Here is a 14,532-nt window from a genome sequence, read left to right as displayed (position 1 = left end):
AAAATCCTCTTCAGTCAAAATGTGTTTCAGGTACAAGATGTATTTGTTCTAAGTTTATTTGCATATTTATATAAGAAAAATTGTATTAAATTTACTATAATAAATTTCATTTCTTTACATCCAAATATGAGCACAGATTACTGGAATTCTACTGTAGTCACATTACATGCTGTTTTGTTCAAGTCACAGTTAGTGAGTATTTGATCATTCTTGTTTTTGGTACAAATTTCAGTTTCTGTTTACAGACATACTTTCTGTAATGATGAAGATAACTCAAGCTTTTTTTGGGGATTGGAGCTCAATCATTACATTTTTTTTTTTGTCAGTACATTTAAAATTTCTCTTTAACTGTCTCTCAATTAGTGTAACAATTTTATCCAGCCCTTAATCATGCTTCCAGTTTATTTAGAAGGATATGAATAAAAAAATGATGTTATTTGGAAAAATGAAAAAAAAAAAAATAATAAACTACCAAATAACCAAAGTAACATGAAAAAATGTTATTTGGAATTAGATTCAAATAAGTCACCTATGTAAATGTTTTAAATGTGATTATTTTCTTTGGTATTATAATTAAAAAAGACCATGCATATTTAGTCTAATGTGCATAAGTACAATCCTACTTAAGAGTGCATTTAATTTAACATTTTATTCAGAAACATTATATGCTTGTTTGTAAACTTTGATGTTAGAATTTGTAACATGTTTATTCTTTTCAAATATTTTTCTAGTGGAAAAAAAAATTGTAAGGATTGTTATCATTAGTTTAAAATTTTAATATTTTGATTTATTTTTATCATTGTTAATAATTTATGTTTCTGTAACTATTTAATTAGAATAGCTGTACGTGCATGTATGTTTATGACTTCAAAAAACCATTTTTTAACAAATCTTATATGGCTGAAAGTTCTGAGTTTAAAATCGCTATTTATCTTTATTTACTTGCTTGATTTTTTTTTCCCCTCTGTAAAATGAGTTTAATGCATTAACTGTCCATATGAGAAGAATTTCATGTAATACTGTTGTATTCGTATAGCTGAGTAAAAGCACTTTAAATTCTTCAATTTATTAATTAAAAATTCATTCATTTGTATTCTATAAGTGCAGTCATATGGTTTATCTGTAAACATGTGATTAAATGACAGTTTAAACATCTGGAGAATTTGGAAAGAAATTTAAAGTAAATTTGTAATATAAATGAGATGTAAAAGTAATTGAAATTCTTAAGTAGTATTGTGCTCCATCTCCTATGCTACCATTTAGCTAGAAAATGGTATTATGATAGTTTTAGCAACAACCTTACTGAAATGTTTAGTTTGTATATAAATTCTGGTTCTTAAAAAAATTATCATACCTTTCCATTATTAAGAAGCAAAGTACGTATTAAGTCATTGGAGAAAAAAAATTTGAATCAATAATTAACATCACATCCCTGAGTATTTAGAATGTATGCTTGTGAAGGTTCACATTGAAGAATTGTGAAGGTTCACTTTTATTTTTTTAACATTTTGTTTTCAAATACTTCAATCTCTGCTGTAGCAATAAGTATGCAAAAGTTAAAATGTTAAATGTTTTCCTTCAGATATTCTGTTATAAAATTATTTTTTGTATTTACAGATTGGGCTATATCATAATTATTTTTAATATAGGTACTTTGATGAGTTTTTAAAGAAATGTATTTTTTCATCCCGCTGTTTAATGTTCTACGTGTGTAATATTAAAAACAGTGCATGGTTGTGTGTTTGATATAATAAATATTTAAGTTATAAACTAGATAATAAATTTACATATTTTTTCAGTTAAATGAATGAGTATTCAAATAGAAGTTAGGAATTTTTGCAATTGTAATGATTGTTCCATAGCATGAAACATAGCAGGATTAAATTTTGAGAACTTTGACATATTTGTAGTAAATTTTTCAGGTTAAGTGTTTGATGTGTACACTGAAGTGACAAAAGTCATGGGATAGCAATATGCAAATATATAGATGGCAGTAGTAGCACGTAGAAAATGTATAAATGCGAAGTGCTTTGGAAGGGCTTTCATTTGTGTTGAAGTTATTCATGTGAAGAGGCTTTAACGTGATTATGGCTGCACGACGAGAATTAACAGTCTTTGAATGCGGAATGGTAGTTGAAGCTAGACGCATGGGTCATTCCATTTTGGATATCGTTAGGGAATTCAACATCCCGAGATCCACAGTATCAAGAGTGTGCCGAGAGTATCTAATTTCAGGCATAACATCCCACCATGGGCAGTGCAGTGCCCGACCACCTGCACTTAACGACCAAGACCAGCGACGTCTGCGTAGAGTTGTCAATGTTCACAGACAAGCAACAGTGCATCAAATAACCGCAGAAATCAATGAGGGACGCGTCCGATAGGACAGTGCGGTGAAATTTGTCTCCTTGTCTATGCCAGCAGAAGACCGACTCGAGTGCCTTTACTGACAGCACGACATCGCCTGCAGCGACTCTCGTGGGCTCGTGAGCATATTGGTTGGTCCCTAAACGAATGGAAAACCGTGGGTTGGTCAGATTAGTCACGATTTCAGTTGGTAAGAGCTGATGGTAAGGTTTGAGTGTGGCGCAGGTCCCACGAACCCATGGACCCAAGTTGTTAACAAGGCACTGTTCAAGCTGGTGATGGTTCCATAATAGTCTGGGCTGTTTTTACATGGCATGGACTCGGTCCTTTGGTGCAACTGAACCGATCATTGACTGGAAATGGCTACTTGGAGTAGCCATTTTCATTACTTCAGCTACTTGGAGATCACTTACAGCCATTCATAGACTTCATGTACTCAAGCAACGATGGGATTTTTATGGATGACAGTGCACCATGTCATCGGGCCACAATTGTTCTTGATTGGTTAGAATAACATTCTGGACAATTCCAGTGAATGATCTGGCCACCTAGATCGTCCGACATGAATCCCATCGAACATTTATGGGACATCATTGAGAGGTCAGTTCGTGCCTAAAACCCTGCACCGTCAACACTTTCACAGTTATGAATGTCTATAGAGGCAGCATGGCTCAATATTCCTGCAGGGGACTTCCAACGACTTGTTGAGTCCATGCCACGTCAAGTAGCTGCACTTCACTGGGCAAAAGGAGGACCGACAAAATATTAGGACATATCCCATGATTCTTGTCACTTCAATGTATATGTTGATCAAATGAAACCCATTTGCATATATTTACAATAGTAGCAGCAACTACACCTTGTGTATTATGTACAGACATCCATGATGAGTGTTTCACAGATTTTACAGTGGGAGTGAACATAGGTGAACCAAACATGTGTCCCATGGTGTTTCCAGTTTACATATAAAATTACGAAGGTTGGCTTTCAACTGTTAACAGATGATGGCCTTCAAATAACAGCTTTAACACTCCAACTTCTGTACCTTCTTCAGCATCCTGAGAACCTGCTATGCAGGCACTTTAGTTATACCTTGGATCTTTTACATTCTTCTCTGCACTCCCAAGCCTCAAGTTGAATTGATAAACGATGGATGAAATTTTGAGACATCCAAAGGAATAGCCACTTTTGCCATTGCACAGTTCTCTCTGTGGCAAAAATCATGGGCTTGATCAGGCTAGGAATAATCACTTGTTTGTTCAGATTATTAAACTTGTCCAACCAACCACTTCTTTTTCGAATGTTTGTGTCACCATATGCTCCCATCATCTAATGAAACACTTCAGTTGGTTGACGTCCTTGAGCTCTAAGGAAATTTATTACAGTATGATTTTGTTTGCATGAGTTGTATATTCAAAACTCCCTCTTTCAATGGCTATTCCTAAAAATAATCATCATTAATACATGATTTATGCTATACATGAACAAGAGCATATGTCATATTTAAAAATCTTAATATGAAAATATCTGTGCTTTCAAAGCATTTTTTATGGAATGGAATTTTTATTTTGACCATGTTTGTGCTGTTATAGTCAATGATTATGACTATAAATTTATTTTTAAAAAATGAAACTTTATAAATTTAGTTGGTGCTCGTGCTCCCACCATTCCAAACGGACCTATGCATACTCGACCATTAGTGGCTCTTTTGGATGGCAGAGACTGCTCCGTAGAAATGCCAATACTCAAAGATGTGGCAACAGTAGCTTTCTGTGATGCACAGTCGACACAAGAAATCCATGAAAAAGTAAGGAGAGCAATTCATATACATGTATCTAGTTTTATGTGTATGTTTTTTATCGCTATGATTATGTACTTTATTAAAAAACTCATAATGCTGTTAACATTCTTTATTTGAATTTTTAAATCTTTTGTTAGTAGTATATTTAAATGAGAAAGTAACAATAAAGCTATGTGTCTGCAATCGCTGTCACGTAAGTTGCCAAATAAGAGCTTTATTCCTGATTAATTTTGCAGAGGCACAGAGTTACTCATCAAAATATGTAAAAGTGTACCGTGATACAAGGATGTCATACCAAAAAAATTTTTTAAAGTTGCCAGAAATCCTTGGATCTACCTGTGTACCTCTCTGGAATCTTCCAGTTTGGAATTACTTCTGTTTTTTTCCTCTAAAGTGTATGTTCACGAGTGTCAGGTTAAAATTTTCCCAGTTGTAGCTTAAGTAGAAGATGGTTTCTTTATATACTGATCTCTTACTATTCAAAGAAAACTAGGATTTTTCTAATTTACATCTCTGAAAATTGCATTGTTTCAAAGTAAATCCTTCTCACATGATCCTTGTATCACAACTAATTACACAGGTTGTAAACTATAATCAGAAAATTATAAAAAAAACCCCAAAAAAAGGACTTAATTAAAAGAAAATTAATCTATTAAGGTGAAAAGTTTTGGATGGAACATTAGCATTATTTGTGACTGGGTGTTAATACAAAACTTTATCCAAATAGATACTGAGCCTAATATGCCAAAAAATCATTATGATGATACTCAGTTACTCAGTACTGCAATAAATTGGGCAATTTCTATGCACAATGAATGTTCATAACTCATCATCTGCTCAATCAAAAACAAATATTTAAGTGCACATCTCTGTTAGGTTTTATAAATTTTCTATGTTAGTCATATCTATTAAGATTTAGCATTTTTCATGGAAGATTCTTGAGCATTCACAAAGAGAAAAAATAAGAAATTTTTTACTACAATTGACATAATTAAACTGGATAACTTATGCCTTTTTTTTTACATTTGATTGTATATATAATGTATGTGTATATTTAAATAGTTTTCAGTCATTAGATATGACAGATAGTTTGATTAATATTAAATTTCAGTCAATTGCAAATGTACAGGCATATTTGCAATGATATATGTGTAGCAGTTTGAGAATACACATAGAAATTGTTCATGTTCCCCCCCCCCTTATGATGGAAAACTGTTTTAGAAATTACTATCATTAAATGTAAAATAACTTGCAAGAAATTTACACTGTCTTAAACATTTATGACGATTTTATTTCCATTAACTATAAGTTTATTTGATAGGTTCTAAATGAAGCAGTTGGAGCTTTAATGTGGCATACAATAACATTAACAAAGGAAGACTTGGACAAATTTAAAGCACTGAGAATCATAGTTCGTATAGGCTCAGGAGTTGACAATATAGATATAAAAGCGGCTGGAGAGTTAGGTAAGACCTTCCATTACCAGGCTGGCTATATTTAAGCTTTCAACAAATAAAATGATTAGTTGATAATAATTCGAAAATGTTACCAAAATCTGTGTTTTTTGTCACAAATTTGACATAGATCACATATATATAAGAAAATGCTATTGTACTGTCTTTCTGTTTGCTTATGTAGGTCACATAAAACAATTTATCATTGTAATATCAGCCTTACATACAAAAGCAAAATGTCTTATTTCGTTTTAAAATTGAAATACCGGTGTTTGCAATTCTTAGTTGAATTTTTCTGCTTCATCTATACTGTTACAAAATAAAGAACAGAAAATTGATAGTTGTACAGCATGTCTTAAGGCCGGTTTATACTTATCCGAGTGACTTTCGGCGAGCCCCTGATTCGAGCATCTCGAACAGAGTGAACAACTCTATAATCTGCTGGACTGTTTACACCAATCAGAGCTGGACTGACACCTCACCTCTGTTTGTTTGCAAAATGGATACTGACGGACAAGTTTGTAGTACTTGATTTTTGCGAAGCAGTTTCAAATGAATTAATTTCTGTTCTAGTGGGAGGGAAGAAGAAGAAAAGGAAATCAAAAATGTGACTGGGTAGCTCGCTGTCATGAATTGGGAGCATTAAATCAAATTTTGAATGAAACTTCGGGGCGAGGATATTCAAAGTTACAAAAACATAATCAGAATAGGTGAAGGATAATTTGAAACTTTATTGGAAATGGTCACTCCAATTATTCAGAAGGAAAATTAGTTCTTTCGAGTGCTAAAATGCACAGTCACCATATTTATTCCAGAAGTGTTTGAGACCATTTTCAGTGTATGAGGTTGAGTGAAAATTATTAATCTTTTGTTTGAACTCTCTAACACTTTCAAATTTTAACATATTAATAATAGCCTCATGCACCTCCTGTCGGCGATTTTTATTTTAATACTTCCGACTGATCGTTGTGCAAATAAAAAAGTCTATAAACAAAATTTTAGATTATATTTTATTAGGTGTAATTGGCGATGAGTAAAATCTGGTTTTTACTCAAAAAATTTATATCAACAAAATCAAATGTTTGCTCTTTCATTTAGTTTTTTAATTGAATTTCTTTATTTAATTTTATAGAAGACAACTTTTGGTGATGGCAGTTGTCAGTTTGCAGAATGAGTTTATTCTATTTGAAGTACTTGTTCTTGAGACCAATTAAAGAAAAACACTGAAGTACATTATGTCAGTTTATTAGTTGTGCTATCTTGTTAGAATTAAAAATTAATCACAGACTCTGTGTGGGTTACATTGTTATACAGCAAAAAACAGGCTTTGGGAGAGTGACTTATTTTACATGCAATTTTACTTGTAACTGAATAATATATTTTCACTTCAGAAGACAGATCTATAAAGGGAGAAAACTATAAAAGACTTACATATAGAAATACTTAAAAGTATTTAAAAAAATCAAATAAGTTGTTTTCTATGTGTGAAATATATGCAATAACTTTTGTATACTGTAGCTATCTCAAACTGGGGCAGTGTCAAGAAAATTATTTACAACAGAAAATATGTAATAAAATAATAAGCTACTTTTAAATCTCGCATATTTTACATGTCATCCAAAAGTACAGTCAGCTAATGAAGCATTCTCCATTCATTCATGATTCAATAATAATATTGTAGTTAGAATATATTAACTGCAGTTGAAATTTTAAATATTGTGCAGAACATTTCATATCTATTGTGGTGGTTCAAGATCTAGGGGCTGAATGAAAGTTTGCTTGGGGTGCAAAATTAGAGGGCACAGGAAGATCTGAACAAAACAAACCAATGCATCTCAACAAAACTGACTGTGACCTTGTAAAGATTTCTCAAAGGTCAGTAACTGGTTCCCTTTCTTTTCATAACAGACTATTCTTGCCCATTTGCTGAAGCATCGCGGGTGTAGCTTAATGTGTGTTTACAAGATATGGGCCATATGCCAGTCTTTTTACCTGTGAAGAGTAATCCCTTTCTTTAGGCTGCCATAATTAAAATAAACCAAACCAAAATGCAGTATGCATACAAATCTTGGAAGGGCACTGATTTAAGACTAGAAACAGCTACAAAAGCACAGATCTATATGTTTCTGCTATATGTTACCCTATTTTCCTCTTTCTGTGTCTAGACAGAAATATGTAAACATGTTTTCTTCACTCTATGTGAAGATCTATCACATAAGAGATTACTGTGTCACAGTTGCCAGCTCTGCAAGTTCTCTGTCACATCTGTTCTGATAGATGACAGTTTTTACTGAGGAAAATGTTTCCCAGAAACAAATGAAATTTTAATTGCATAATCTTTTTAATGCAAGTTTATTGATAAATAGTATCACATTTTCAATGGACATTATAATGACAGTTATATGGTTCTTTAAGATTGATGTTCTTTTTATTCATTAAATTCAGAGGCAGTTTAACAGTAAATTTGCTGTGAATTCCAGCTTTTCTGAAAAGTTCAGTAACTTCATGGTTAATTTTTCTCCATATTGTTTCAGGTCTAAACATGCTCTCTGGAAGGTTTTGCACTATCAGATTAGATTGAAGAGTGCTCCCTAAGACAACTGGGTGTAAAGATTAATATTTTGTTAAAACATGTTTGTTAGTATTGGAAAATTCATTTTAGTATTAATTGCTTTCTTCCACTGTGCTTAAGGTCATTTTACTTGTTTCTCATGAGCAACAAAGTGCCATTGAGCACTAACAGTTTCATGCAAGTTCTGAGAGCAGCAGGCTAACTGTAGGGGAATTTTCATTGCTTTCTGAAAGAATGCAACATAAAAATCAGCAACTCAAACTGGTGCAAATTATTACCCACCACATTTTAGGTCAGGTATCACTTGCAGAACTTTTTAATTTAAAGAGCAGAAAATGTAAAAATGCAGTTTCTGGGATTCAAACTCCAAACCTTCACGTTGCTAGCTGGGCATGCTTCCAATTGCACTGTGAAAGCATTTGGTAAAGAACAACTGGATTTTCTTACAAATGTGAACAGGTTAATTCATCCCTCAGTTATTGGTTGTTGCGAACATCTATTACAGAATTTTTATCCTCTTGAATATCCGTCTTCAACAGACATTGAAAAATATGTCATGATACCTTTCAGTACAAAGATATGCATCCTCAAATGTGTCCAGGCACTTTGATAGCATGGGAGAAAAAAGGGTAAGTCAAGGTATAAAGTGGCAGTGTAATATTAAAGTTATTATCAAGAAAATATTATTTGTTCTTGGATTTTGGTCAGAATTTAGGATGTGGAGGCCTAAGCATTGATTGCATGGCAGATACTATGTATTAAGGATCCCAGTTATATGCTAATTTGTATTTGCTAGCAAAGTTGATTTTTGTTTGAGATGAAAAAAATCTCATATTTCAGAACTAATGTGTTATGTAGCAATTGTTAAAATTCATTATATATACAGTACAATGTCTGAAATCCTGACCACCAGTGTGTGTTTTAGACTAAGAAAAAAAGGAGAAAGATTTTGATTCTGAGATTAGCATATGCTTTAGCTTGATACATGTGCTGTATCCATTTTCATAATAAAGCATTTGAATGGATTCTTAATTTCACGTTGGCGCTAAATAAAACACCTCCATGTGAAAGAAACAACTGTGTGATCAATAATTTAGCTCCATAGCTGCCTTGTTACATGGCATATATCTCAAACTGAAGTAATCTACCAAACTTCATCGCTGGTTTTACTTACTGAATAGCTTATATCTCTGGTGCTAACCTGGTAAGTCATTTTTTGCTTTCATCACTGCATGGCTGTCAACTCATCGCAGCTTGAGAAATGACTCATGCATCAATGTCTAAGGCTTTTGTAAAAAATATTAATAACTGAATACCAAACAGCTTTTATGTTGACATTAATCATGGGCATGATTACAGACTTCAGCCAACAGCAGGATGGGGAGAAATTTAACAGAAATTTCTTTCTGTATATAAAAAAAGTAGATATTGTGTATGATATTCATAGGTAAAAAAGTTACATTTAATGCTGTTTGATTAAAGAAAGACTGATTTATTGTTCAGATAAGCCCAAAGTGTATATGAGAATTTTATTATTCGGGTCTGAGGTAGGTGTTAAGCATATACATGTTGATAGTACAGTACAGGGTTGGCCAAACTTCATGTCAGTAAGAGCTGCACATTTGAATTCAGGAATGTTCGAGAGCCGCATCGAGATTTTCTGAAAGCCACAAGTTTATATTTACATCATTATAGAAGTAGTGGAGGAGGTTCCAAATAGAAAGAAATCCCTGATAACTTTGTAAAAAGAGTCTAAACTAATTAATTACTTCCTTTTGGACACTGAATAGTTTTAGTTTACCATATTTCATGCATATATTTCACCATATTTCATGCATAATGAGCCGCACAAATTGCCTTCGAGAGCCGTACTTTGGCCACCCCTAGTATAAGAGATGTAAACATAATAAATAACTAACAAGCTTAACTTGCATAGTGCATGATAGAAACGAGACAAAACTTAGTGCAACCACATGTCTCTAGTTGCCAATCTCATGATATATCACCAGTGGTGTGTAGCAGATGTTAGCTGAGCTTTATGAAGATAGTTGTGAAATGTGAAGGTTTTTATATATTTTAAACAAAATTTTCCACTCAATGGAATTTGTGAAAAAATGTGAAGAGATGATATTACAAGTTTCTCAAAGTGATAACAATGCCCAAATCAACTAACAGATAGCAAAATGTTTAGTATTCTTCTAAATCTACTGAATCCACCATTACTACACCAGCTGAGATTCAAAAGGCACCATTACTTGATCCTCAGTCTTTGTCACATAATGTTCATGACGGGCAGAAGAGTAAATGTAAAGGCATAAAATATAAATAAAATTAAAAGTAGCTAAAAAATAGTGGGTGTTATAAAAGTTAGGTGACTGGGGAGGTAGTAGACCTAGTTCTGAAATTCAGTGACAAATTGTCTCTACCGTAATTTGGACATCACTTATCGGGTGTTTGGATTTTGGGGGAAGGTAGTTGGAAAATATGAGAAATTTGCGAGCTCCTAATTCCTAACCAAATATATTTCCAGTTACAAAAAAAAGGCACGTAGTCAGGAAGGGGAAAATGCCTTATATCTTTTCCCTCATATAAGGAGTCCAGCTGCCACTCCTGGTGGCAAATTATTACCCACCACATTTTAGGTCAGGTATCACTTGCAGAACTTTTTAATTTTAAGAGCAGAAAATGTAAAAATGCAGTTTCTGGGATTCAAACTCCAAACCTTCGCGTTGCTAGCTGGGCATGCTTCCAATTGCACTGTGAAAGCATTTGGTAAAGAACAACTGGATTTTCTTACAAATGTGAACAGGTTAATTCATCCCTCTGTTATGGGTTGTTGCGAAGTGTGTAACATGGGTGTGGAAATGATTGTTTAAAAAAATTCAGGTGAAATTATTAGCTCAAGATGTTTTTTAATTTTCATTTATTGTAGTACTTTAGGCTGTAACATTAAAAATTTTATGTTTTTGTGCCCAAAATGCTGTAGAAAAGAACAAAACAGTATTCTGTACTGCTTTTATGTCATCTCAGCTAATGTATTAATATTATAGTTTTGTGGTCTCTTTTTCTAATGCTAAGATGCTTGAACTAAGAGTTGAGAAATAGAAATTCTAAAGATAACTGCTCATATTTATTACACTTCTGCATGTGACCCTTTGTAAATAAGAGCATATCTGTTTATTGTTTAATCTCTTGTCTGACTAATGTACTGGAGGTAGTTAAAAAGAGAATTCAGTTGAATTGGGATATTTTAACCTTGAATATCATTAATTTCTGAATTAAAAGTGCAATATGGTTATATTAGGTATAGTTTGCAGCAAAGAATTTGAACTCCCATGCCTAATATTCCATACCAGGGAAAATTGCATCTTGTGTTGGATTTCATGCCATGTGTAATATTGTATTTTATGTGTACTTTCATTTTATTTATTTACATAATGTTTTTGGCTACTAATAATTCTTTAAGTTTTGTTTTGCTAGAACCAAGTTAAGTAATTTTTAGAATGAGCAAAATGTATGTAGTAGACTTAATGAATGTGTGTTGTTTGTGTGAGTGATTTATTTAAAATCTGAACTTATTGTCAAACATTAATGATACTTAGAATATGTTTATTAGACTCTAGAGAGATTATTAGAGTGTGTGATACCCCAGTAGTGTAATAGTTTATTTTGACACGTAAGTGAAGATGTAGTGTTTTTACAACGCATATTTGGTAAACCAAAAATAAGCATGTGCCTTTTCTTTTATGTGCAAGTGTAGAGTGTCTGACAATAAATTAATTCAACAAATAGTTTTTTATTCATTGGGTAGGAATTTTCTTTTCTAGCTCTATTTAGATTTTTAGAGAAGTTTATTGATTTTATATATGTAATGAATGCTTCTATTATCATAACTTCTTGTTTCATTTGTAGGTATAGCTGTTTGTAATGTTCCAGGGTATGGAGTAGAGGAAGTGGCTGATACAACATTGTGCCTCATTCTTAATTTGTATCGGCGCACTTACTGGTTAGCAAATATGGTAAGGGAAGGAAAGAAATTTCAGGGTCCAGAACAAGTTCGTGAGGCTGCTCAGGGATGTGCGAGAATTCGTGGTGATACTCTTGGCATCATTGGACTGGGTAAGATATGGATAATAGTGAAGTATGTTATATAAAAGGTTAATTTCATGACCTGATTATTTTCTCTGCTGTTTTCAATAGTGACAGATAAACTTTCAACGTTAAAATTATGTTTGTATGAAAAGCCATTTGTTCAAAGTAGTAGAAAGTTATTGAATAAGTAAAAGATATGTTTGCATTTTATTGACTTAGAAATAATTAATTTAGCTTTGTTTGACTGCAAGAGGAAAATTTTGTTATATGTACTGTAACAGTACCTTTTGTCATTGTCTCCATCAGTTTTAGAGAAAGTTAGTGTGCATGTTTAACTTATATAGAAAGAAAAGCAACACATGGTGAATTTAAGAAGCCTGATGTAGAACACTGTCATTTTATGTCCAGTGTGACCATTACATTACAAAAGCAGAAGTGGTGGGTATTTTGAAATACGGACAGGATACAGATAGTCCTCTAATATGTGAACTGTTACCTAAAAATCAATTTTAAAAGAGTGTTTTTGATTTTTTGTTGGCTGTTTTCAATTAGAAATTTTAGGGGAAGAGATGATAGGATAATGTTCATTAAGTTGTATTAAAATAAACAAAGTGTTATATTAACTGAAAAAAATTCTTATAGTCATAAACTTTTCTTTTAAAGGTAAGTGGGAGTTTTTGTATGAATTGCAGAAAACTGACTGGAGTGAATGAATTTGTTTATGGGTTTATTTATTATAAATTTCAATATAAATATTGGAATCAGGAAGATTATTTTTGTCTGTTGAAAAATTTCAAAGATGGCATCTTGTATATGTTACAAGTTTTTTTTTTTTTTTTTTTTTTTTTTTTTAGCAAATCTTTTAAATGTATCTATGCTAACATTATACTCACTGCTGAGCTTTAGAGTAGGATTTAATAAATTTTCCTGTTCATTATAAACTTAATCATAGTACTTTTCTAGGTCGTGTTGGAACTGCAGTAGCTCTTCGTGCCAAGGCATTTGGTTTCAATGTGATATTCTATGATCCATATCTTCCTGATGGCATTGAAAAATCTTTAGGTCTTACAAGGGTTTACACATTACAAGATTTACTTTTTCAGAGTGATTGTGTGTCTCTGCATTGTACCCTAAATGAACATAATCACCATGTATTTAATGATTTTACCATCAAACAAATGCGACCAGGTAAGTTTTTTAAGCTAATATTGTTCATTTTTGCTCTGATATATTGATATATTGTATGAAACATTTTTGTTTTGTAGCTTTGTTAAAGTACAATACCCTGCATGAGGATTCTTTTCTCCTATCATAATGCTTTGTAAAATTGTTACTTTTTATTGCAGCATTAAGGGTTTTCCTTTGTGTGAACACTTAGATTTCAAATTATATTTTGTTAGCACTTATTCTTTAATGTATGATATTGATTATTTCTGAGTTTTCATAAATCACGGGCTGTATGGATGTTTATTCCACTTCTTGCATATAAATATTGCTGCATGTAAATTTCCTGAAGCAAGAGAACCTGTGAACCATTCTGCTAAACAGTATTAATCTTCTTTTCATAACGGCAGTATGTTTGCATCAGTTTGTCAAAGGCCAAACTGTCTAGTTCAGTGACAAACATATCCTAGGCAGATGTTCAGATGCTAGCAACCAAATGTAATTATTTTCAAAATAAGCTTTGAGGAGGGAAAAACTGAATTTTTACAATGTGTGCACCAATCACCACTTCCAGCATGGGAGTGAACAGAGGCGATTACATTTGATAGGGGAGCTAGCAGGAATACTTATACTCTTATTAATAATATTAATACTCATGAAGGAAGGTATGTGCTCTGTCATGCGATCCTCAGGCCTTGAAAGTAGTTAACATACCATCAAAAATGACAACTACCAGCCAAGAATTGATGATAGCTTGGTTATATTTAATTTACTGAAAGAAACACTTCACAGTTCTGAAACTTTCCACAGAAATACTCATACAGCTCCTCACAGTATCATAGAGTACCATCAATTATTACACTTCCAACTACCACAATGCAGTGTGAAGCACGAGGCAAAGCTCTCAAGGGTATCTCAATTCTCTGAATTCAGCTCTGAGTAATAACTAAGGACAGATGCTGTCTCTGGTTTAATTAGCTTTCACCCTTGTATAGCTTGCTGGTAGACGGAATGCTGACTGGATATGGTTAGAAACATATCTAGATTAATTACTTTTACTCAGTGACAATACTAATTAGCTA

The 14,532-nt window shown here is 32.7% G+C and overlaps 1 protein-coding gene across 7 annotated transcripts in view; it reads left to right on the top strand.

Annotated features, from left to right (window-relative positions):
- CtBP (C-terminal binding protein) overlaps window positions 1-14,532 on the top strand; it is a 181,936-nt gene that overhangs the window by 143,197 nt on the left and 24,207 nt on the right. For all 7 annotated transcript variants that reach the window (XM_085807541.1, XM_085807542.1, XM_085807544.1 and 4 more), the window contains 4 exons: window positions 4,014-4,174; window positions 5,490-5,634; window positions 12,107-12,313; window positions 13,250-13,474. In XM_085807541.1, the coding sequence (XP_085663667.1) occupies window positions 4,014-4,174; window positions 5,490-5,634; window positions 12,107-12,313; window positions 13,250-13,474 (738 nt within the window). The remainder of the gene's footprint in view (window positions 1-4,013; window positions 4,175-5,489; window positions 5,635-12,106; window positions 12,314-13,249; window positions 13,475-14,532) is intronic.

This window comes from Stegodyphus dumicola, chromosome X1 (genome assembly GCF_044657685.1).
Source record: "Stegodyphus dumicola isolate Sdum_Otavi_A_Nest chromosome X1, ASM4465768v1".
NCBI classification, from domain to species: Eukaryota; Metazoa; Arthropoda; class Arachnida; order Araneae; family Eresidae; genus Stegodyphus; species Stegodyphus dumicola.
Note: the sequence above shows the minus strand (reverse complement) of the source record. Positions and strands in the feature narration are given on the sequence as shown.